Below are 24,307 nucleotides of genomic sequence, written 5' to 3'. Positions count from 1 at the left end.
GAAAATTTTCCAAAGTATCTCCTTAAGTGGAGAAGAAGTGCAAAACATGGTGTCTAAATGTTCTAGGTCTCAGGTGCATGGTGGTTTCATAGGTGCTCATTATGCTGTTAGGCGTTACAACATGTGTTTGCTATAAATACTAAATATCTTATTAAAGCACAAAAGAAATAATTATCCAAAATTATGTAAAAGAAGCAAAATTGATCCTGTTTTTACTTTTTATTTAAAAGCATATATGGTTAGATGTCTAGATAGGTGACACTTGTATTTTAGAGGTGACTATAGAAAGAGGTAAAAATGTGGAAAAAACAGACTGTAGAGTCATAAGACCCAAAATGTTTTTTTTTTTTTTTTTTGAGACAGAGTCTCACTCTGTTGCCTGGGCTAGAGTGCCGTGGCGTCAGCCTAGCTCACAGCAACCTCAAACTCCTAGGCTCAGGCAATCCTCCTGCCTCAGCCTCCCGAGTAGCTGGGACTACAGGCATGTGCCACCATGCCCGGCTAATTTTTTTCTATATATATTTTTAGCTGTCCAAATAATTTCTTTCTATATTTTTAGTAGAGACGGGGGTCTCGCTCTTGCTCAGGCTGGTCTCGAACTCCTGACCTGGAGCGATCCTCCCGCCTCGGCCTCCCAGAGTGCTAGGATTACAGGTGTGAGCCACCGCGCCCGGCCAAGACCCAAAATGTTAGTAGTGAGTATCTGTTAGTGGTGGGATTATAGGAGACTTTGGTTTCTTTTTGATTTTATTTTTTTCTTTAATTTTCTGTTTTCTAAAATGACAGTCTATTACTTGGGTAATAATAACAATACAAACAAAATGTCCTGCCCTAGCTAGATTGCTCTTTGCAACAGATACTGCTTTGGGGGTGGTGAAAGTGTGAGTCCACCCAAGAGACCCACCCAGCGTGCCTGTAGCTAACTGCATGGAGACAGAGATGTCCAGGGCAGGGGCCTGGCGAGCGATGTTGTGTCCTTGCTCTATGTCCCGCATATTGTTGTGGGGACATGGCTGCTGAGGCCTGCCTTTCTCTTCAGAACTCCTCTGGAGCATTTTAATTATCAAGGATTTATTGCTCCATTAATACTGCTTATCTGGGGAGCCAGGGGCATCTTGCCACACTGGCTAGTGGCTTCTTGTGCAGTAGTTTGCTGTAAGAGCTTAGCTGATTTCTGCTTTGTTTATCCCATTTTGGGGAGGTTGTGGTGGTGGGAGGGGTGGTACTGAGACCCCCAGCAGGCAGGGGGGACCCTGGCAGTCCCCTAAAATTGATTGCAGCAGACCTGTCCATTTCCCTTTGTATATTTCCCCAGCAGGGGCCAGGATAGGTGTCTCTTGAGACCAGCTCAAATATTGGTTGTATGAGTGAATGCCCAGTGACCTAAGTTTCAGGCCACTGATTTTAGGCCCAAAGACTCCAAGCTTCAACCTCCAGGCTGAGGTGGTGGTTTCTCTCGGCAGGCACCGGAATCGGGGGAAACTGAGTGATCTGGTGGCTGAGCACCTGGACCACCTGCATTATCTCAATGACATCCTGATCATCAACTGTGAGTTCCTCAACGATGTGCTCACGGACCACCTGCTTAACAGGCTCTTCCTGCCCCTGTACGTGTACTCACTGGAGAACCAGGACAAGGTGCGTCCGTGGGGCCTGGCCCCGTTACTCCTGCTGGCTGCAGGCTGTCTTCAAAGGTGGGAAAGAACAGCCACCTTGAATGGGGCTGAGCTTTGCAAGGGACCAAGGTTTTGAGCCTGAGGGAGATTCCTTTCAAAGGACACTGGTCTGGGCCGGGACCGGGGATCTGCACGCTTGACCTGCCCCTCAGGATTCTGAGCTGCAGGGGCATCTTGAAGGGCAGCCCTGCTTCAGGGAGGGGAGGACTCGCTCTGTCCAGTCCCTCTGGAGTTAAGAGGCCAAGACAAGGATAGCAGAGGCCCCAGCAGGAGGCAGGACAGAGCCAGCTGGTCACCCTGCACAGGTGTCCCAAGGGGATGTAGTTTTCTTGTGGGAGATGGAACATGACGATTCTCACTACAAATAAGTGAATAAAAGAAGATTGCAACTGTCATTGGCTCAAGCAGAGGCGGCTCTGGGAGGCATTGACAAAGCATGGGAGTTGATTTCAGACCGGGGTTCAAATTCTGCCTCTTCCCTTTCCTAATCCTGTGACCTTGGACAAGGTGGTTAACCTCCCTGAGCCTGTTTCGTTGGCTGCAAAATGAGAGTCCTGAAGATCCCTCCCTCGTAGGGTTGGTGTGAGGTGGAGCATCTTGAAACTCGGTACAAACAAGGGGCTTTTTCAAGGCCAGAGTGCCCCAGAGTCCCCCTCCCCTGTGTTTTGAAAATGCCTTCCTGAGAACAGTCCTGGGGGGCCTCTCCTGCTGGGGCTTTTGTTGCCCCACCTGGGGGAAATGAACGTTCTTGGTAACTTGAGGAGCACGTTCTATTGAGTTACCCTGTAATCTGTGACTAATGGTGAAAGATTCCTCAGGTGGAAAACATAGAGGCATTGCAACAGTGTTGAGTGGGATTCAGACTTTTGACTAGCACCAGGGAGGGGCAGCCTGAGGGCCATGGAGGACGTCAGAGGGACAGGGTGCCTCTTGTTCAAACAGATGGCTTTTGGCGTCGTATGTTTTGTGGTGCTCACTTGTGTGACCTGGACCTCTCTCTCCTCCTGCCCCCGACCTTTACTAGGGAGGAGAACGACCGAAAATCAGCCTGCCGGTGTCCCTCTATCTTCTGTCACAGGTATGTTTGGTCATTCATCTGTGTCCCCATCACATTTGGGGTCCCTGGGAATGCTGCTGCCATACAGAAACTCCCTAGGCCCCATTGCCACATCTTCTCTCTCTGTGTCCCCCATCTTGAGATACAATGAAAAGAAAGGGGTGTTCTATTTTTGAGAAGACACTCAGTAGAGGTGGTGTATGTTAATATCTTCTTTATGGTAGGGGATGGAAATTTAAAGAGAAATGTAAAATAAATTAAACCTGGCACTTGTGGAGTTGATTTTTACCATGAGGCCTTTCCAAAACAACAGAAGAAGGCTCTGAATACCCTGGAAATGTGGGCTGCACGGCTCTGATTCACCGTACTTTGAAATAACCCCCAAAATGCAGGGCCTGTAGCGTATATACACACAGCATCCTTGGTTTGACAAACTTCCTGTAATGGGGCTATTTTTAAAGGATTTTGTCGTGGTTCTGTTTCCCAGATTACCTTCTGGAAGATCTCTTATAGCTGCCACAGCTCCCAGATTTGTGTCTTGAGCCGATTTGTCTGCCTCTCCTCCTTAAACAAGTGTGTTTCCTTCTTATAATTATGTAATATTTACAAGAAGGGAAAAACTCCATGGTGACCCAGTTACATAACTTTACAAATATTTTTATTACAAGCAGTCCAGACTCTCAGGCCATCTCATTAGACTGTCAAGTAGTCAAGCATTTGACCAGAGCTCTGTTCCCACTTCTGCAGTGGCACAGGTATTTATTTGCTTTGATGAGAGACTGTCCTTCTGACTTAATCCCCAGCTGCTTCAAGTTTGGGGCAGGATTGTCTCCCGTTGGCCTGAGAAGAGATGCAGAGGCCGCCTCCTGCCAGTGGGTTGGCCGAGGCTGACGTGGCCTGACCACTGTTCACATCCTGGAGTCTTGTTCTGGGGGCTCTTGTTTGCTCAGAGTTGTGCACTGAGCCGACTCTGAATGCCCCTCTGTGCAGCGGGGCGCAGTACAAACTCCAGCCTCTCCTGGCACGGCTTTCTGCTGCCTCCTTACGAGTCTGCCAGCATCTCCTGCTTGGGATTCTGGGAGTCTGGCAGGACCTGAGCAGGCCAGTTGCTCAGCCCCAGGAGTCACGTGGAAAGAAAGCATCCTCAGGACGCTTCAGCTGTGGGAGCATTGCACAGGCAGGGTCCGCTCCGCGGGGCGCGGCTGCCAAACCTTCACGGCTGGTGCTCTCATGGAGAGGGGTTATGCCTTTTCTCTGAGAACTTCTTCTCCTGTTTTCGTCTTGAAGGACCAATAGCCCAGGCACATAATTACTTGTTTCACTATCTCACAAAAAGTATAGCTTATAATTTGGCATTCCTCAAACTTGAGTAAAGGTCCCTTTTAAAGATAGAAAATCTTGAATCCTTCCTCCCCCTGCATATTTTCACTTAACTTAGTTATATTGTGACCTAGATGTGTGAAACCTAAAGTCGGGTATAAATCCCATGTCCTGAAAGTCCCTACATCACTATGAAATCAACGCAGTCTTTCAAGTTATTTTACAAGCCCAGCTCCCAAACCGTGAAAATTCACAGTGATGACATTGATTTAGTGTAACCGAGGGTACTGTCCTCCTAAAACTAGCGTTGCTCACAGTGAGAGCCTGGTGCGGGCAGCTGACCCAGCTCTTTGAGTCTGGTGTCCCCACTTCCACGTGCCCTGTAGTGACCCGCCCTCCCCCTTGTCCCAGTTCAGAGCCAGGAAAATGAGCACTGTGTGTGTCCACAGGCAGGAATTGGTTGGCTTTTATCAAGGGCGACAGGTGCTCAGTGAGAGTTTGTGGACTGAGTGAAGGACGCATAAGTGATCAGTTAAGGCTGCGTTCATACAAGGTGCATAGTAGATATTTACGGGATGAATGAACTCAGTGATTGGGGTTTTGCTTGGTGAAATGTGGCAGTGATTCGGGCATGATGAGGTGAGAAAAATCATTAACATCATCCTCATCATCATCGCTGACATTTGGGTGCCTGCCACGATCCTGGACGTGGGTTAACTCATTGGATCATGCTACACAGTCTCTATGATAGCAAAGGTCTCCCTGGTATTTTAAAAACAGATGCACTTTTTTTTCAGGTAGGTGCCATATTTGGCTATTCTGCCTGCACCTTTCATTTAATTTGAATTGTATTTATTTGTTTGAATAGTATATTACCCCTGTCCAAACAGTATAAAACATGACATGGGAAAAAGTCTCTCTCTTACCCTTCTTCCCCTGGGCACCCAGCCTCATTCCCCTGAGGCAGCCCGTGTTAATTTCTGCCTGTACTTTTTTTTTTTTAAACAATATTTATTTTTTAATAAAAAAAGTTTTTAAAGTTAAACAGTTCACACAGGTAACAACTAGGTTTCTTTTCTAGTTTTGTTTGGTCTCCTGATTTCTATCCCCAGAGGTACAGGTTCTCATATGTCCTTCCAGAGACATCTCTGCCAGGGGCTTCCAACTGGGGGTGATTCTTCTCCGCGCCACCGCAGGGGATATCTGGCAAGGTCCGGAGATGTATTTAGTCGTCATGACTGAGGGAGGGGGTGCTGCTGGCATCTAGTGGGTGAGGGTCAGGGATGCTGCTGGCCAGCCTGCAGTGTACAGGACAGCCTCCCGCAACACAGGTTCATAGCCCCGAGCGTCAGTCGTGCCAGGGTTGAGAAACCCTGTTCTGTGCAGATATAAACAAACAAATACATGCACACATACTCCTTTCATATACAGATGGTAGGTACACCTCACACTGTGCTACACCCCGTTGCCTTTACATTTTAAAACAAAATAGCAGGTGTGTCTAGGCCAGCTTTGCCAGGCAGGTTTGAATACCCTGCTTCTTAAAGCTGCTCCTCTGAACACTGGGCAACAGGGTGGGGTGGCAGGGCCAGCTTGGACAGCGCAGAGCCCTGACTTTGCATCCTGGCACGACGGGTCTGCTTTTGGCTCATGTGGCTTTTCTTCCCCCGCCCCATCCCCAATTTCCACACTTACCAACGCTGCCATGGAATCCCACTGTGCTCAAGCCCACTGCCTGGGTCGGAGCTCCTCCCAATGATGGAATCTCTATATAGCTGATCCTTTGCCAAGTCCTTGATTGGCACAAAACTCACCAGCTCCTCTTCCTATATAGCTAAAGTATTGGGGCAATGCCTTCTAGTCTTATCGTAACCGAATTTGACACTAAAATGCCTGTGGAAAGGAAAGAGTGTGCTGGTTTGGCTTTTCCTTTCCCACGTTGCTCCACTTCAGCCAGATTTGGCTTCACCCAGCCACAAGGGACAGTCTTGCATTAATGCACTTCCTTCTGAGGAAGAGCAGTCAGCCAAATAGGCAACAGTCTGAAGGGGAGGCCAGTCTTAGAAGAAGAATGTAACTGACTTCTGCTAAATAGGACCCATTCTTTGCATTTTGCATCACAGAAATTGCTGCTTAATGTGGGCCTTATATAGCCCAGCCTGGTTGTTTCTGATCAGGAAAGGAAGAGGTTGAAAGACTGCACCCTTGAATGCAAATCCCATTTCTTCTCTTTCACCAGGTCTTCCTAATTATACACCATGCACCGCTGGTGAACTCGTTAGCTGAAGTCATTCTGAATGGTGATCTGTCTGAGATGTACGCTAAGACTGAACAGGATGTTCAGAGAAGTTCCGTAAGTCATTAGCTTTGAGACTGTTTTCCGACCTTGATGAGAAGCCATTGCTTTGAGTTTCTCTAAAATCAGAAACTAACATTCTACCTATACAGAATGATGATGCGTCAGCTGGTCTGAGATTCAAGGAACCTAAACAGTCTTGAAATGCATACCTGGGAAAATCTGGGGTCAGGTACTAACAGTGAATTTGGTTGGTGGTATGTTATTAAGCATGGAATTGCACCACTCTGAGCCTCAGATTGCGTGTCTGTGAGACAGTGTTATTGGAACAGAATGAGAGAATGCCTTGTCCAAGGCACCAATCTCTGCAGAGGTTGGGCAGTGAACATCTATGAATGATGCAGGTTCGGGGCGAGAGCAGGAGGGAGTGGGGGACTGCGGCAAATTTTGGATCGTGTTCTTCCTGTGTGAACAGTTGCTGTTTCACTCCAGCCTGCAGTCATTATTTAGGCATATGGATGTAGTATCGCCAAATATTTTCATGTTTCCAGAGAAGCTGGAAATCTGCATTTTTATCTATAATCTCTCTAGTTTTAAATTATCGGCAAACTTTGGACTAAATGGAGCATGTTTGTGGTCTGTAGGAGCCTTGGAGTTGCATTTTGTACACTGTTGAAGGAAAGCACTTGATGGCCAGTGCTGTGCCTTCCCCCGAGGCTTTCCCAGCTTGCTCCTGTACGTCTTTGCTGTCATCCCTCCTGCCATCCTGAGCTCCAGGCTGCTTAGGTCTGGTGCAACTCACTTTTCCCCCAGCATGCCCTGTGTTTCTGCCTCCGCACCTGTGCCCTTACCATACCCACAGCCCAGAAGGCCCTTGTGGCTGGTTCTCTTTCAGAGGTCTTACCCACTCTAAGCTCCTTATATCTTGCCTGTCATCGTATTGGCTGCAGCATGGGCTTGGCATACGTGTCAGAGATGAGCACAGTGTGCCTTGTGCAAAGGCTGTTTCAGAAGGGGCCATCTCTGCAGCTGGGTGCTCAGGCCGTAGCCGCGCTGGTAAAAGGGCCGGCTCACCCTAGTGCGGTAGACACTGCTGCCATCCCTGGACAAGCAGGTGGGATGTGACCCTGGGGAGCACAATCACAAGAGGCCCTGCCCTTCTGGATTTTGGGTGTACAGTGGTCTGGCTAGGCCATTTTGCTATTCAAGGGAGCATGAGAGCCTCTGAAAAGGTTCCCAGAAACTTTGTCCTTGGTGGTGGTGGCGTTAGTTCAGTGGAATTGAATGGGCCCTTTTCATGGCCCCTGTCTGGCCTATCCCTTTCTTGATTTCATTGAACCAAGTGTATATTGAACTTTTTCTTTGGGCCAGGCATCATGCTAGTTCTGAGGATATACAAAATCATAAATAGTCTCTGTCATGTTGGAGCTTTAGAGACCAGTGGAGAGACAGACGTGGATCAAATATGCAAATCAATGTTCTAGCTCAAGTGCTCTCAAGGGAAGAAGTGTTTGCTGAGGAGATTTAACCTGGAGGTGACAGGGGTGACTTGTTGAACACAAAGACTCTCCTGGTGGTCCATCTCGTGACAACACATGGTCTGGAAAATGTGCAGCTGACTCAGTGTTTATGGAGCTGGAGATACTTCTCTGCAACTTTCTTAACTGAGCATTTGCTAAATGAATGTTAAGTAACGGAATGCTGAGTCAGCAGAACCAGCTGGGTGCCCTTGGGCGCGTTGTTTCTCCCCATTTAAAATACAGGGAGGGCAGGCCTTCCACTGGAGGGCTGCTGGGAGGATGGGGAGAAAATATATCTCAAGTGCCCAGCAGGTCACAAACTGGCCCTAGCTAGATCTGTTTGGTTTGTTCTTCACCGTGTTTAAAAGACAATTTTATGAATTACCAACATTAAAATTTAGAAAGTAAAGTCCAGATTTCTGGAATCTCTTGAACAGTCAGAAGATCTGGTCCGCTTTATGCATGTATTTCTACAGGGTGCATTGCAGAGGCCGCCCCCATCTGAGGCACATGTTTACCATTAAATTTGCCCTGTCCCCACCCAGTGCACCGCTGACAGACATGGCATTTATGTTAAGAACTATTTGAGAGGTACTGGGTCCCTTTGAACTCTTTTTTTTTTTTTTTTTTTCCACATGATTTCCAGACCCCAGGACAACTGCTAGGGCTTCAGCACAGATTCTTTTCCTGTAAGACACCCAGGGCAGTGCTGAAGTTAGACTCGGTGCCCTAAGAGATAGATGCAGAGATCGCTGGGGTTCTGGGGTTTGCAGCGTTCTTTAAATTGTGGTGAGTACACTAATGGAGATCTACCCTCAACACATTTTTACCTGTGTAGTGTGTTGTTGTAGGCACAGGGCTGTCGAGCAGATCTCTAGAACTCATGCATCTTGCGTAACTGAAACTTTAGAAGTTCCAATTCACTATCCACTGTGCCACGGAGCCACTTGCGTAACTGAAACTTTTTGCCCCTTGAACAACAACCCCGCTCTCTCAGTCTCTGCGATCACCATTCTGCTCTCTGCATGAGTTTAACAGTTTCAGATACCTCATATAAGTATAATGATAAGGTATTTGTCCTTCTGTCACTGGTTCATTTCAATTAACATAATTTCCTCAAGGCTCATCCATGTTGTGGCATATGTCAAAACTTCCCTCTCGGCCAGGCACGGTGGCTCACTCCTGTAATCCTAGCACTCTGGGAGGCCAAGGCAGGAGGATTGCTCGAGGTCAGGAGTTCTAGACCAGCCTGAGTAAGAGCAAGACCCCGTCTCTACTAAAAATAGAAAGAAATTATATGGACAACTAAAAATCTATATAGAAAAAATTAGCTGGGCATGGTGGCGCATGCCTGTATTCCCAGCTATTCAGAAGGCTGAGACAGGAGGATCCCTTGAGCCCAGGAGTTTGAGGTTGCTGTGAGCTGCGCTGACGCCACGGCACTCTAGACCGGGCAAGAGAGCAAGACTCTGTCTCAAAAAAAAAACAAAAAAACAAAACCAAAACAAAAAAACTTCCCTCTCCTTTAAGGCTGAATGGTATTCTGTTGTGTGTATACACCACATTTTCTTTATCCACTTATCCATCAAGATGCAGTTTTTTTTTAATTGAATTTTTTTACTGAAAAAGTTATAGATTTGCATGCCGATGTAAGAAACAATAGAGACCTTCCCCAGTTCCCCCCAATGGTAACATTTTGCAAAACTCTAGGTACAATATCACAAGCAGGATATTGACATAGATACCTGGGGTTTTCAGTTTGAGCAAAAGCAAATTGCAGAAGGTTACTGGCGACCTCTCAGCTTAAGATATCCACTTTAGTTGAACTGTCTAGTCAGAGGGGGTGTTCAGGAGATCTGTTCTTCCCTCCAATGGCCTCTTGTTGGGACAAAGGTCCCACCTCCATTGTGAGAGACACATGCTGCCTTTGGAACACACTGCTGACTGTAGTGGCTGCCTGAATTGGAAACGAGACTCTAGTGCGAGCGAATTGCCAGCCCACGAGCAAGTGTGAGCTTTCGACTTCTGGTTATTGCCTTTCTCCGGGGGCCAAATCGAAGTCAGTTGTATTTTGATGACTACAGTTGAGATTCAGGAAGAGCTCGAGGTGAATCTTGTCTGCGACTTGTTTGACAATAGTCCTGGTGAGATTTACCTTCCTTCCCTGTGAGTGAGAACAGTCTCCTATTGTTTCCTGCCCAACTCGGATGTGGTTTGTTCATACTTGTTTTAAGTTTCTTGGTCTTTTTTAACCTACTTTCTCCTTCCCGTAATTTGTAGATACGTTACTGGTATTGCTTCATTTTTACCAGCAGACCTTTCACAAAACCAAACCAAAATTGAAGAGAAAGAAGCAGAGGGGAGCTCACAGTTATTTGAAAGGACTATAATTTAGGGTTAAATGGAAAACACATCAGCATGGTTAGATGAATGTCTGATTGAAATTCATCTGTGCATTGAAATGATATGGTTCCTGCTAAGGGATAATTCTTGCCATGATTCTAATGCAGAGCAGATAGCGTTGCTTGTCTGGGGAAATAGAGTTGGAGAATGCTAATTCTGAAACTACCAACATCCCATTGTTTTTGCAGAATGAACATACAGGTCAGAATTTGGGATGTGCATCATTACCTGTAGGTACTTTTTCTAAAATGGGTTTTTTCCCTCCTGGGTTTCTGTGGAATAGTTTCCTTGGTTTTTGTATTCATTCATCCATTCCTTTAGTAGACCTCTGTCAGGTACTCGTGCTGAGAGATTAGAGACACGGTGGTGCACAGGAAACATGTGACCCTGCCCTCACAGGCACTTCCCACCCCTGTGAGGACAGGGGACCGTGTCTCAGGGACGCCTGCCTGCCCTGTGCCATCGTGGGGCTTGCCAGAGATGCTCAGGAAGTGCTCGGTGAAGGAGAGAGTGACTCAGTGGGTGAAGTGGGGGCAGTCACAGGGCTCTCGTGACGTTCTCGTGATGACTCTCAGGGCAGAAATCGCTGGCGAGCCTGCCCCTGGCATGCCACCCGCTCTTGGCCTCAGAGGCAGGGTGTGGGGCCTTGGAGCGGGCTGCTTTCCGTGCTGCTCCGCGTGCCACCTCCAGAGGCAGCCCGGTGGAGTGGACACTGCAGCCAGACTGCCGGCGCTCCCGGAATCCTCCTTATTTTACGGGGGTCCCCAGGGCAAGTTATTCCACCCCTCTGTGCCTCAGTTTCTCACCTCTGTCATGAGAATTACAAACATGGGTTTGTGGCAAGGATTAAATGCTGTGTAAAGTGCTTATTCCAAAGCCCAGCACACATCGAGTGTGTAAATATTAGATGTTATCATTATAGTAATCTTCGTTCCTGAGGCTGCACAATGGCCTCTCACCTCCTACCTGGGACCTCCCTCCCTCCCTGGGCTGGGGAGCAGTGTCTGGACGGACGAACCTGGAAGCACACACTGTGCAGCCTCTGGAGGTGCCTTCTGAGCAGACACCAAGGCCTGGGTGGGAGAAGTGTTGGCAATGACAATGATGATGAAGACAGCACTGATATTAACCATTGCCATTGAGTGACAGGCTTAGCCTAGCATGTGTGCGTTTGTGCTCTCCACTCAGCTGGGCCCAGATTCAATCTCTGGAAAGTGCAAATACTTAACTGCTAATGTGCATTCACATGGTCAGTTAGCTGTGAATTCAGGGTCTGAGGATTCTGGGGCAGAATAGGCTTGTTTGTCCCCAAACAAGGACATCGACCATCTCTCTATCAGCACCAGTGTAGGCAGTTGGGATGGTCTCCAGATGATTCTCTGGGGATCTAGAAGAGTGAGTGCACATCTACAATGCTAGCCACCAGTTCTCCACACGACACCTGTCATTTCTAGCAGTTGGACCCTCTGCTTAGCAGAATACTCCTCCAGGATGTGGTGTCTGGAGCCAGCGGCTAAGAAAGTAGCAGCCTTGCTTCTCTGAGTTGTGTGTTTGCAGATTCAGAGCACTAATAACTGGCTTGGGTCCCCTTGTCGCTGCTGCTGGGCTTTCTTTCCAACCCGGGCGTACGGCCAACGGCAGCTGAGTCTCCCATGTGCTGAGACTCCCGTCAGACAGGATAGCACCCCTTCGGGCCAGGGTTAGAGTTCCCCAGTCTTTTAGTGACCCTGACTGTACTTGTGACCCCCAGCTAGGCAGTGCTGGTTCTGAGGCTCATATGTTCTTCTTCCTGAAAGTGCCAATAGGCTTCTGGGAGAACGTTGATTGTGAGTAGACTTCTATAAAACAAGGGCTTTAATTGACCCAGTTGCAAACATTTCCATAAGAGAATTAGAACTGAGTGTGTATTCTCCCTTTTGGTGTGGCCACTGTGGCCTCTCCCCCAGTCCCTCAGTGGAATCACAGCTCTGAGGCACCATTCTCACCTGCAGAAGTATTGAGTGTGGCAGCTCTGGTTCACGTTTAAGAGGATTTGACAGGATCTAAATCCAGGGTGCAACACGTTCTAGCATCATGGAGGGCATTATTGTCTTAGAAACAGTTGCCTCTCCCCATCTCTGGGAGCTCAGGGGGTCCCATAGTGTTGAGCCTCGAGGAGGAAGCAGCCTCTGCCAGGCCTGCAGGCAACTAGGACCCAGGCCAGGGGTTCTGGTACTGGGCCAGCCAGAGTGGGGCCAGAGGCCTTACACATCACCACATCCTGGAGGAGCCAACAGGGCAAGATGGAGCGGGCAGAGTGGGCAGATGGAGGTGGGGGTTGAGGGGGTGGAAGGTTCATGATTCAGACCCTGGCTAGCTTTTCTGTATCTGCCCTGACACAGAATGGGCTCTGGGCAGCCACTAGGCTGGAGATGGCACTGCAGTGTGAGGGTGGAATGACATTCTCATGCTGATGGGGACCTCCCCTAGCTACATCATGCCATTGCTGACTTCTTCCAGGTTTCAGCCAAAATCAGGAAATGGAGGATGGGGACAGACAAATTGAGATACCCACCACTTCTGGTGTCCATGTGTGGCATGTTGTTTTCGTGACCAGACTGGCTTCTTTGGGCACTTGCGATTTTTTTTTTTTTAAGAGACCAGGTCTTGCTCTGTCACCAGGCAGTCTTCATTCAGGAAGCAAGCTCTGTATCTCCAATGAGCCTTGGAAAGCCAGTCTTGGTCCGTGTCAAAGTCCTCGAACCAGGAAACCTGGTTTTGCTCGGGGGTGCTTTGTCTGATGGGATGCTGGGGGGCCACACATGGAGCAGGGGGCCCCTCCACTCACTCTCGAGGACCCCTGCCCTTTCTGGGCACTCCAGCAGATTTAACAGTGTGGGGTTTGGGGCTGGACACCTGCAGTCCCAGTGGAATGATCTGGGAGCCTTGGCTTCCTCATGGGGAGCATGTGACGATAACACTACCTCACTCTCTGGGTTGTTAAGACCATGAAATGAGACAAGCAATTGTGTTCATCTTCTATAAAGTAAAAACTGTCCCCCTGGCGGTGATGGTGGTAGTGGTGGGGGATGGTAGTGGTGGGGGGAGTCACTCATGCTGAGGACACTACAGCTCTCATCCCAGGAGGTGACTGGCAGGTAGGGGTTTCCCTAGAGAGTTCCTATTCCATGCCCTCTTGTCACCATCTGCAATGATGGTCACTTCCAGTTTAGCATGAGATGTCGAAGGGTATAGCATTCTGGACTGACGGTTTTGGGTAACTGAGAATCACCAGTATTTCATAGTTCAAGTTCATTATCTTTTTTGAGAGAACAAAATTTAATAAAATGCTCTCCCTAAAGAAATACCAAATAAGTTCTTGGTATGTCGTTGTTTAATGAGGGAGATACTTCATTTTGTAGAATTGAAGAGGCCTGTTCCATGCTCACGAGGATCTTTCGATTAATTCTTCCCACAAGTATTTATTGGCTCTTGACTGGATGCCAGAGACAGTGGCAGACACGGTGCTAGGCATGGAAGGGGACAGAGAAGATGACTTGGGGTGCAGAAGACCAGGGAGACGAGGCTGGGGCCCACAGACCTAGCGAGACCATCATGATGGTACCAGCTGCTCGTCTCAGCGTCAAAGTCTGAGCATGTGACGGTGGAGCCTGTGAGCCCTGAGTCCATTCGGATTCCAGATGAACGGGCGTTTCCCTGGTCTGTGCCTCTGCAACTGCAGTGCTGCCTGGTAACTGGCAATTCGTGGAGAAGAATGCCATGTTTTTCTTGTTAACAGAAGTGGCCTGTTACCTCTCTTCATGTTCCCCAGTCGATAGCTTTTATTTTCTGCATTAAATTTGGCAGCGTTATCAGATCTCCTCACTGATGTGGTTGCAGTTGTGCATTCTGGATGCGTGTTTGTTTGGGCGTTGCTTTCAGCAGCCCCACGCGACTCAGTTTGGCAAGTAACACGCGCACCTGTACGTCACCCCGGAGTCGATTCCATCTGCTGTTTGCTTACAGATCACTCGGTTCAGAGATGAGAGCAGGCCCCTCCGCTACACTTACCACTGTTTCCCCTTGGCAGCCAGTTGCAAAGCCACATGCTGCAGTGCCGTTGGTGATGGTTGGTGTGAGCCCAGCCTCTGTGATTTCTGATCTCTGTGTATCTGAGATAAAAATGTGAAATGATTACATGTTGTTGATGGCCATATCATTGTCAGGTCAGAGGGCCACCTCATGAGTGATGTGTGAAAACTGTCACTGAGCTTTTATCACAGAGCTGCCTGCTTCTTTGATTAGTGTGACGTGGACCTGGCTTTGTCTTTATATCAATCGTTGAGGGAGCTGGCCCAACACTGGGAGATGCAGAAAGTGCTTAGGGAAGAGAATGGTATTTGGGCTGTTTAGCAGAATGGTTATGCATGTGGGCACTGGAGCCAGACTCTTCCTGGGTTCGAGTCCTAGCTCTGCCTCTCACTAATGGGTGACCTTGGGCAAGCGCCATGCCTGTGTAGCTGCTTCCCTATACGGTTAGCTGGAGGATAAAGTGAGACAATGCCAAGTGCTCAGAGCAGTGCTGGGCACATTTCAAGTACTCGCTGAGTATTAAGGATGGCTGTTGCTACCTGGAAAGAGTAATAGGAGAGTGTGCCGTCTCTTGCACTCTCCGCAGCCTGTGAAGGAGATGCTAATGTGATGTCCACTGATGGGTGTGGAAACTGAGGCCCGTAGACAGGAAGGTAGGGAGCAGTAGATCTGGGGTTGGGGAGGTGGCCCTGGGCCCGTGGATCCCACCCTGGCTTGTGCTCTACATCTTGTCAATCCCAGCCCCAGGGCTAGAGATGGGGAAGGTTGGCCAGGGTCCCAGTGGCATCTCAGGGAGGCTGAGTCTAGCCCAGTACCAAACCAGAAGACCAGCAAACGGCAAGTTGCTAGGAGCTTGGAAGTCAAGTTTAAAACAAAGAATTCGATTGTTTTTTAAGTGTCAGCCCCTCCCCTGCCATCTCTTCCACCCTAGTGATCTGTTTGCCAGGGCCTTGCAGGTAAGTAAAGATTTCTCCAGTGCCCCTTGGTGCCGGGCATTTTGCCTCCAGGATCTCATTCGAGGCCTGCGAGCCATCTGCTGTCAGCTCTGTTCTGACAGATGAGGAAACTGGAGCTTGTTTGGTGAGGGTTGCTTAGTTAGTGAGTGGGTGTGAGATTTGGGCCCAGGTCTGCTCTGGGCACTTTGAGCATGTTTTTGTTAGTCAGCGTGGCCTGCCTCCTTTCTTAGGAGAAAACCTTTCTCCTACTTCCCAATCCCTTAGCAGAGCTGTTGGAGGAAGCATCCTCAGCTTGTGGCTGGGCTAGGCCTGGGGGAGCTTGGAAGTCTTAGCCTGATTGTCAGGACAGCTCCTACAGATCCAGACAGAATCCTGGGGCTGCGTGACCTCGCCTTCCCTCACCTGCCCCTCTGGCCACCGGTCTCTCCTCCCTCCTTCCGTTCCCAACCAAGATTCTTCCCAGGTTGGTCTGCCTGGTGCCCTCACATCCCCTTTCCCGGTCACTTGCTGGCCACTACTTTTCCCCCTCCCCACTGCACCCCTGAGTAGGTGCTGAGAAACCCACCCACGGCACCCTGACATTTCCTCCCAGACCCTGAGCAGCAGGAACTCCTTTGGGAGTGTGGTGTGTCAGCAGCTGGCCCAGTCCCACCACCCTGACTTCCTGGGAAGTCCAGCAGCTGTGTGTCTGCTGCGACCTGGGGAGCTGGCCAAGCACGTTGTGTCCGAGGGCACCGCAGCTGTCATCAAGCATACCAGCTCCAGGTGACCCAGGCCTTAACAGAAATGAAGCGTAGACAGCCTCTTCCGGGCACATGGAGCACACAGGTTCCTGCTGGGGCTCTGAGCTGGCTTCGTAGTAGTCTCCTCTTCTTCCCGAGTGTCCTGTGAACTCCTGTCGACATTCAAGACTCAAATCAGCCATCTCCTCCTCTGTGAAGCCCTCCTCATCTCCCCCGATCCCTCCCAGTGCTGGCACAGCTTCCCACCCTTCCTCTGTGCCCCCATCACTCCTGTGTGAACTTTCTTTCTGCCGGCGTCTGCGTGGGCTGACAGTACCCGACAGTACCGGTGGGACTCCCATCCCGGCTGCACTGAGGGCAGGAGGGGCGTGGCTGGGCTTCCTGCTCTACCCCCACGTCCTCACTGCTCACTGATGAGCAGGTCCCGTCCTCTGGCGGCTCCACTGAACCTAGCTCCCCACTTGTTTAATTCGCTCTGACCTTGTATTTAGGGCATTACGACAATCTGACTTAATAGAAAATCCTCTGGGTACGCTTTTTTTAAAAAATTGAGTAATAACATAAAGAACATAAAAGTATAGTCATCTTAGGTGTTGTAGTGCTTGAAGATTTTGGACATGATTATACTTGTGTATAATTCAGGTCAAGACACAAAACATTTCTAGCATCACACACAGCCCCTCCCCAGTCTATAGCCAGCTCCCCCATCCCACCCCACTCAAAGCAGTCGCCATTCTGACTTTGAAAGGGGCCTTTTTAAAGTTTTGGAGCTTTTTTTTTTAAATTGTGGTGAAATAAACAACATTTACTGTCTTAACTATTTCTAAGTGTGCAGTTCAATGGCATTAAATACATTCCTAAAAGGTATTTTTTTACATTTAAATGGTACTGGCAGTAGTTTCTTGGGGCAAAACAACTGAATGATACAGAAGCAGATAGAGCAGAAAGTGAAAGTCCCCAACCTCATGTCTCCCTCAGAGGGAACCACTGTTCTCAGTTTGTGTATCCTTCCCGGCCTTTCTCTGTGTGTCTTCATGTAAATATCTATCAACGCAGGACTACATGCTATACGTAGATGTACATATTTCAGCACTATAGTTTTGAGTTTTTTTTAAATCAAAAACTGAATCATTGCTTACAGCTTGCTTTTTCACATGCAGTCCTGTGTCCGGGTCTCTCAAAGCTGGTGCACCCCGACCTAGTGGAGGACATCCTATTTGGCATCTGTCCCCTCAGTGATGTGCCCCCTCACTCAGGCACCTGACCCTTTCTTATTTCTCTCCTTTCTCCCGACCCCTGCTGCCCCCCTGGCCAAACCTGCTCTCAGATCCCCCCGTCCCTGAAAGGTCTTAGTCATGGCTGAGCCCTGGGGGTTCGCCTTCCCCAGAGCATTTGACTTTTTAAAAAGCAAGAATCAAAGCCTTAGGTGGAGGGGTGCTAGGTTGGTGGGAGGCTTCATGAACCAGCAGGCAGGTGCAGACACTGTAGGGAGTAGTTAGGCCCTGGGGCACCCCTGGAATCCCATTGCTGGCCTTCAGCTGACCTTGACTCCAGAAACCAGCTCAAACATCCAGCCACGAGAGCTCAAGGGCCCTGTGTTTCCTAGTTTAGTGCCTGGTAGAACCACTGCAGTCAGCAAGGAGACCCTTTCCCACCATACTCCTCCTGTAGCCCAGACTCAGGCACCTGGGAGCCTAGCCTTTAGCCAAACCTGAACCTGTGGCATTTGGCAAATGTAGACCTTGTTTGCAGAATACTTTTCTCTGGGACATGCCTTGTGTACTTTCTTTATGAGAAGATAAACCCAAAGGCCTTCTGATTTTTGACTCTGAAGTGGGCTTTTCCCACTTCTGGTTAGTTTCATTGAGCTTGCTCTTTAACTGTGTTGAGTTCAGTTTGGGTTTTTTTCTTCCCTCCCTCCCCACTTCCTTTTCTTCTTTTTTACCAGTCTGCCTTTCACTTTGCATCCAGTCTCATCCGGGCACTTGCTCCTGCAGCCACAAGTTCACTTGGCAGCAGCCTGTTGAGCCCTAGCTTTGCTGCAGGCACCATGGTTAGTGTTGACAGCACAGTGGGGAGAAAGGGGACAGGGACGCTTCTCCTGGGGGGTCTTCAGTCTGGAACATCCTGGGCTGTCCAGGGTAATAGAAAGACTCATGAGAGGCCGGCAGCCAGAAGGATCGTGACTGGAGCAGCAGGGATGGTCACAGATCCCTGCCCACTCTTCCCAGCCAAGTTCTACCAGCTTCTCCATGCTAACAATGGTGCTTGATGTTGTTAGCATTAACGAAAGAAATCAGATTTTTTTAAATATAAAAGAATAAAAGGAAGCAAAAGTAGTCCATAGCCCCAATGTCCAAATGACCCCTTGAATTTTTTAAAATAAAGTCAGTAGATGTACATGATTAGAAATTTCAAACCAAATGGAAAGGAATGAAATGAAAACCACACGTGTGCTGTGCGGATGCCCCCGCTTGTTTTAGTTCCCCAAAGATGAAATGCCAATCCATTCTTACGCATCGTTCCAGGAAAAGTAATGTTTACACCATCGTGTGTAGCCTTTGAAAAGCTCTTCCCGAAAGGGACCTACTGTGTGCTCTGTTCTGCTTTTTCATCCTGGTGCTATGTCTACATCAGTACATCTGGGAATAAAAAGACCTAAGTCTTTCTAACCTCGACGTGGAGTCCCACTGTGTGGACAGACCGACCATAATCATCTAACCACTCCCCTATCGATGGACATTTAGGTTATTTCCAGCTATTCACTGGATGGTTGCATTTTAAAGGTTTGAAATTTCCCCAGTAAGTGTGGCCTCCCTCCCCCTAAACACCTGATCATCCAGAAAAAGCAGATCCCTTTGGAAAGTTTTTAAATTCATTCTTACAGTTGATCTTTCTTTCTTTCTGTTTCTTTCCTTCTTTCTTTCTTTCTTTCTTTTTGGAGGCAGGCAGGGAAAAGAAGGCAACTGTCATATGTTAAGTGCTTACTGTTTCACCAGGCTCTGAAGGAGATTTATATCCATACTTTCTTTTGGTTCTAAGGGACCGGAATTACTCTCCCTTTGTTTTAGACAAGGAACCCGAGGCTCAGAGAGGTCCTGCAGCTGGCGAAGGGTCCAGCTGGGCTGGGGTTCAGACCACTCCGACTGGCTCTGGGCCCCAAGAACTTTGTTTCACTTTCCAAAGTTCTACCAGTTGTTCTGTACATCTGAGGCCATACAGAGCTTCGGGAGGGGTTTTTCCACCTATCTGTGTGAATTTCTGCTCATAACCTCTAACTAGAGTGGGTTTGCTCTGCGTTTGGTCTCGATTTTCTGTTTCTGAAAGCTTCGATTGCTGTGTGGCATGCTCTAAAATTTTGGGGGAGTAGGTGATGATGGGAGGAAGTGAGTCACTTCCTTTTGAGGCCCTAACTTCCCGGGCTCAGGTGCTCCAGGAGAAGATGAGGGGGGCGTGCAGGGCTGCGTTCGCGCACACAGCACCCAAGTGGGCTTTGATGGATGCCGTCTGTCACACAGTGCTCGCTCGGAAGGCTCCTATCTCTGGGCTCTCGGTTGTTGACGTCTGTAATACACAATCTGGGTTTCCTGGACAGTAGAATCATGTCTGAATTTATCTATCATTTTTGTGGTTGAATAATCCAAAGTGGGTAAATAAAAATTAATGTTTGGATTTAGATGCTAATTTAGCTTTCAATTGAGTTTTGTTTTGAGCGTTATTGAAATTAATCTGTGTTCCTTGAGCACATTCCACTTACTGGCAAGGTACGGTGGCCCCCAGAATGCAATTGGTGGTGGTTTGGGGTAAATTCATAAGATGGATAATCCACATCAAGATAATGGAAAAGTTTATTTTAAAACTTTTTTTTAAATGACAAAATGATGTCTGAACATTATCCAGACTCTGGAAAGAGAAAACACTTTCATCAAAATCCTGCCCTAAACAAATCAGTTTTCATTTGTCTTTGGCTCCCTTCTAGACTTGGTCCATTTGCATGTGTATACTCTTGAAAGAGTATTAAATATGCAGCTGAGTTTGAGCTCCCCCGGAAACTCTATAATTTTAGGAAGAGCTTGGGCTTTGGAGATGGGCAAGCTCCAACTCAAATTCTGACTGCAGCTCAGTAGCTGTGTGACATCAGGCAAGTCACTTAACCCTTCTGTGCCTCTGTTTTCTCAACTATAAAATGAGACATAATTCCTATATATCATGGCTGTTATGAGGACTGAGACACAGCAGTATGGACACGAACCACAGGTGACATAGGCCTTTTTAAATTTCTCTGTGAAGTCTCTGACTTTTCCAGGGAAAAACTTCTTCCTTTGGGGCGAGCAGATCTTTGACTCATGGCTGATACTTGCCAGCCTCTTCTAAAGAGAGCCAGCATTGACTACACCCAGTATACCTTGCTTTTTCTTTTTGGTTATTTATTTTTATAAAAGCAAGGCATACTGGTGTTCCACTTCCTGTAGTGATATATAGTTTCTTATTTAAGTTGAAATTAATAATAATATCAGTGTGCTGTAGCTAAAGCACAGATTGTGTGGCTGGTACGTGGTTTCGAATCCCAGCTCTGCTACCTCGCGGCTGGGTGACCTCGGGCAGATCATTTAATATCTCTGAGCTTTAGTTTCTTCCTCTGTACAATGAGGATGACACAGTACTATCTCAGGGGGTTGCTGCAAAATTTAAGTGAGATAATATAGTCAGGGCGCTCAGAACAGCGTCTGGCACGTAGTACCATAGAAATGTTAATGGGAGGTGTTTTTCTGATGCGAACAACTGACACTTGGGAGCATAGAGCTGGTCCTGGTAAGGTGCAGCATCTCTGACTTTGGACTGTGGGCAATAAATGGTAGCTGGTGCTGTTGTTTTGATTATTTGATAATAATGGTGGTGTTAACAGCAGGCATAATAATAGATCAGGAGGTAGCATTTGTTGTTTTGGAGATTATTTCTTTTTTTTTTTTTTTTTTTTTGAGACAGAGTCTCACTCTGTTGCCCAGGCTAGAGTGAGTGCCGTGGCGTCAGCCTAGCTCACAGCAACCTCAAACTCCTGAGCTCGAGCGATCCTCCTGTCTCAGCCTCCCGAGTAGCTGGGACTACAGGCATGCGCCACCATGCCCGGCTAATTTTTTCTATATATATTTTTAGCTGTCCATATAATTTCTTTCTATTTTTAGTAGAGGTGGGGTCTCGCTCTTGCTCAGGCTGGTCTCGAACTCCTGAGCTCAAACGATCCGCCCACCTCGGCCTCCCAGAGTGCTAGGATTACAGGCGTGAGCCACCGCGCCCGGCCGAGATTATTTCTTAGGACAGCTTGATAGCATCTCCTGAGAGTGCAGTGCTCAGATTCACCTGTTGCCTTTGTTCGACTTCCCTAGGCTAAGCCCAGCATTCGGTGCTTCATTAAACCCACCGAGACACTTGAGCGGTCCCTTGAGATGAACAAGCACAAGGGCAAGAGGCGGGTGCAGAAGAGACCTAACTACAAAAATGTTGGGGAAGAAGAAGATGAGGAGAAAGGGCCCGCCGAGGACGCCCAAGAAGACGCTGAGAAGGCTAAAGGTACAGAGGGTGGTTCCAAAGGCATCAAGACGAGTGGGGAGAATGAAGGTGAGTGTCCCCGTGAACACTGCCCTGCGCCCGCGCCACTGGCCTGCCCAAGAGTGAGGCTGCTGTCTGTATCCTCCCCACCCTAACTTCTGCCCCCGACGTGTGTCCAGTGGGCGCTCTGTTCATCCTGACACTGGTGCACCTCATTCTACACAGCCAGCCATTCGGATACAGCCGTGGGCTGTGCATCCCATGCAAATCCAGTGCAAGTCATGGGTGGTAACCCTGTGCCTCGGTTTCCTCATCTGTAAAAGAGGGTAACAAATAGTACCTACTTTGTAGTGTTATCACCAGAGTTAAATGAATGAATATGTGTAACGTGTTCAGAACAGTGCCTGGCCCGTGTTAAAGGCCATATACGTATTTGTTGTTGCTACTACTATGATTATTAGTATTGTCAGCGTCTTTATCCTTATTGCTGTTGTAATTACTCCTGATGCCCCAGGATTAGGATTTGTATCCAACGTACTGTGGGAAGAAAGGGGGTTTGTGGTTAGTGAAATGGAATATGTGTTTTTGGAATCAAATCATCAAATATAATCCCCTTGATTCTTACATCAAGATTTTTTAAAAGTCCCATTTATAATGTGGTGCACTTGTGTGTGGTGCATGTGTTCCTCTTTTTGCCCTTGGGAATGATTCTGGTTGATTTTTCACCTCTCTCTTGTTTAGATGCTAAAACCTTGAGCTGGAGAGCATTTACTCTGGGATTAAGCAAACCTGAACTGTCCAGTTGCATGTGTCACGGGCCAGGCTCACAGCTACACAGATGGGGTCTCTGGCCATGGCCCTGGCATGGGGGCTGGCGGGATGGAGGGAGGTCATGGGGAGTTTGATACTTGGTAGAAGTCGGGCAGGGGCTCTGCTCACTGGAGGGAAGGTCCAGCCACACCTCCTGGGGCAAACAGCCTCTCTGCAGCAGCCTGGCTGTGTCTGCCATGGGAGTGGGAAACACTTCCTGTGAGCCGTCCTCCTGGGCTCGCAGTGGCTGCTTTGAAGCCAGCTCTCCCCAATCCCCGTTAGCAGGGACTGTGTGAGGCCCCCGGCCTGGGACATCGGAAGCTGTAACACAGAGCCACTCACTGGATCAGTGACTGGGAACTCATTTGCTTTTGGGAGTTGCCTGCAATTCTGCAGCCAGAACATGCCTCCACCCCAACCCCTCTGGCCCCATCATGATTTTCTTGGCAGTTATCAGTGAATGCCACAATCACACTTTGATAAGTATAATCACAGTGTCTCTCTGGTGCCAACTGGTCCTCTTTTTAAGGTTCAGATCTTTCCAGCCTGCTTTTATTTCTGTTCAAAGTGTGTAGTAAGCATTTTGGTTTAGGAATTCTTTTTTGGCCTGGGAAACCTTTGTCAACAAATATCACTTAGGTGGGGGAAGTGAGGGGCAAACACAAGGTAAGCCATACTTATTTGCTTGTTTGGGTCATTTTGATTTTGTTTGTTTGTTAATGCAGAAGAAAATGGTCTGCCTAAACCTTAGGCCTAGCTGTTCTATAGCCACACTGGGGGAAAAATGGACATCTTTCCCTCATCTTGTACACTGTGTTCTTGTCAATTTTATTTTGGAAAGATGCTGCCTCTTTCGTTCCAGTCCTTTTAAGGGATGCTGTCTAACAAGGCCTCGGCCGTGACTAACAGTGGTGTGGACAGGGCAGGCTTGGGCCCCAAAGCACAATCAAATTAGTCAGAGGAGTGGCCGCGTCCCAGAACGCAGGGGCTTCAGGCCAGCTCAGGAAGCCGCCGTTTCAGCTTGGGCTGCTTGGAGTGGTGGCTCCTGGACGCTGAGCCCATCTGCCGTGTGCAGGGTACCTGCCTCCAAAACATGGTTCCCAGGCAGTTGCTCAGCCTGACCGTGCCAGACAGGACCCAGGCGTCTCCCCAGAGGCCTTGCTGGGACATTTGGTGCTGACTTCAGAGCTTGCCTGATCAGGTGTGGTTCTCAGTGACTCCCTTGGCAATTTTGCTGCCCTCCTAATTTCTTGAACATATTAGTCATTCCAGATATGATGGTCCTGTCATCTTCCCACGGCTTACCAAAGAGAAATAGGACTTTCCCAGACCAGTCCTGCTAGGCAGCAGCAGTTGTATTCCGGAGCTTTATGAATTGAATATTTGCTCTCTTAGTTATTCTCAGATTTGAAGGTGTGGTTGGTGGGTGTTTTCTTCCTAGACTGTGTCTGTGTTTGGGTAAAACCACACAGCTGTTAATTCCTGTGACTTGGAAGGGTGTCGGGCACATTTTCTCATTCACGTTGCAAACCAGAGACCAGTGTAGATGGGGGATGTCTCAGCATCTAGGTTTATTGTGTGCCTTGGATGGTCTTTTTAAGCTCTGGACCTCATTTTCCCCATCTGGAAACTATGAGTATAGAAAATATACTTCACGTGATAACCTGTTTTGTTTTTGTTTTTGTTTTAATGAAGGTACATTGGTATTCTTGTGGATGCAGGATTTAGAAATCCAACTCAGACTGGCTTAAGCAAAAAGGGTGCTTATTGTTCACGTTCCTGAGAAGCTTGGGCGGGGCTGGACCAGGTGCAGCTCCAGGCTGTCGGCGTAACCACCGAGTGGCAAGGAAGCCTGTCCTGTCCTTCCTAGCGGCTGCAGCAGCTGCCGGGCTGGGTCTGATGGGAGCT

The 24,307-nt window shown here is 48.3% G+C and overlaps 1 protein-coding gene across 5 annotated transcripts in view; it reads left to right on the top strand.

Moving 5' to 3' along the window:
- CLEC16A (C-type lectin domain containing 16A) overlaps window positions 1–24,307 on the top strand; it is a 198,314-nt gene that overhangs the window by 24,961 nt on the left and 149,046 nt on the right. For 3 of the 5 annotated variants that reach the window (XM_069486923.1, XM_069486922.1, XM_069486924.1), the window contains 4 exons: window positions 1,464–1,638; window positions 2,701–2,754; window positions 6,293–6,406; window positions 21,427–21,658. In XM_069486923.1, the coding sequence (XP_069343024.1) occupies window positions 1,464–1,638; window positions 2,701–2,754; window positions 6,293–6,406; window positions 21,427–21,658 (575 nt within the window). The remainder of the gene's footprint in view (window positions 1–1,463; window positions 1,639–2,700; window positions 2,755–6,292; window positions 6,407–21,426; window positions 21,659–24,307) is intronic. The other 2 variants (XM_069486925.1, XM_069486926.1) reach the window with 1 other exon arrangement.

Source organism: Eulemur rufifrons, chromosome 14, assembly GCF_041146395.1.
Source record: "Eulemur rufifrons isolate Redbay chromosome 14, OSU_ERuf_1, whole genome shotgun sequence".
In the NCBI taxonomy this organism is placed as follows: Eukaryota; Metazoa; Chordata; class Mammalia; order Primates; family Lemuridae; genus Eulemur; species Eulemur rufifrons.
The sequence above is the reverse complement of the archived record's forward strand: the minus strand, read 5'-3'. Positions and strand labels throughout refer to the sequence as shown.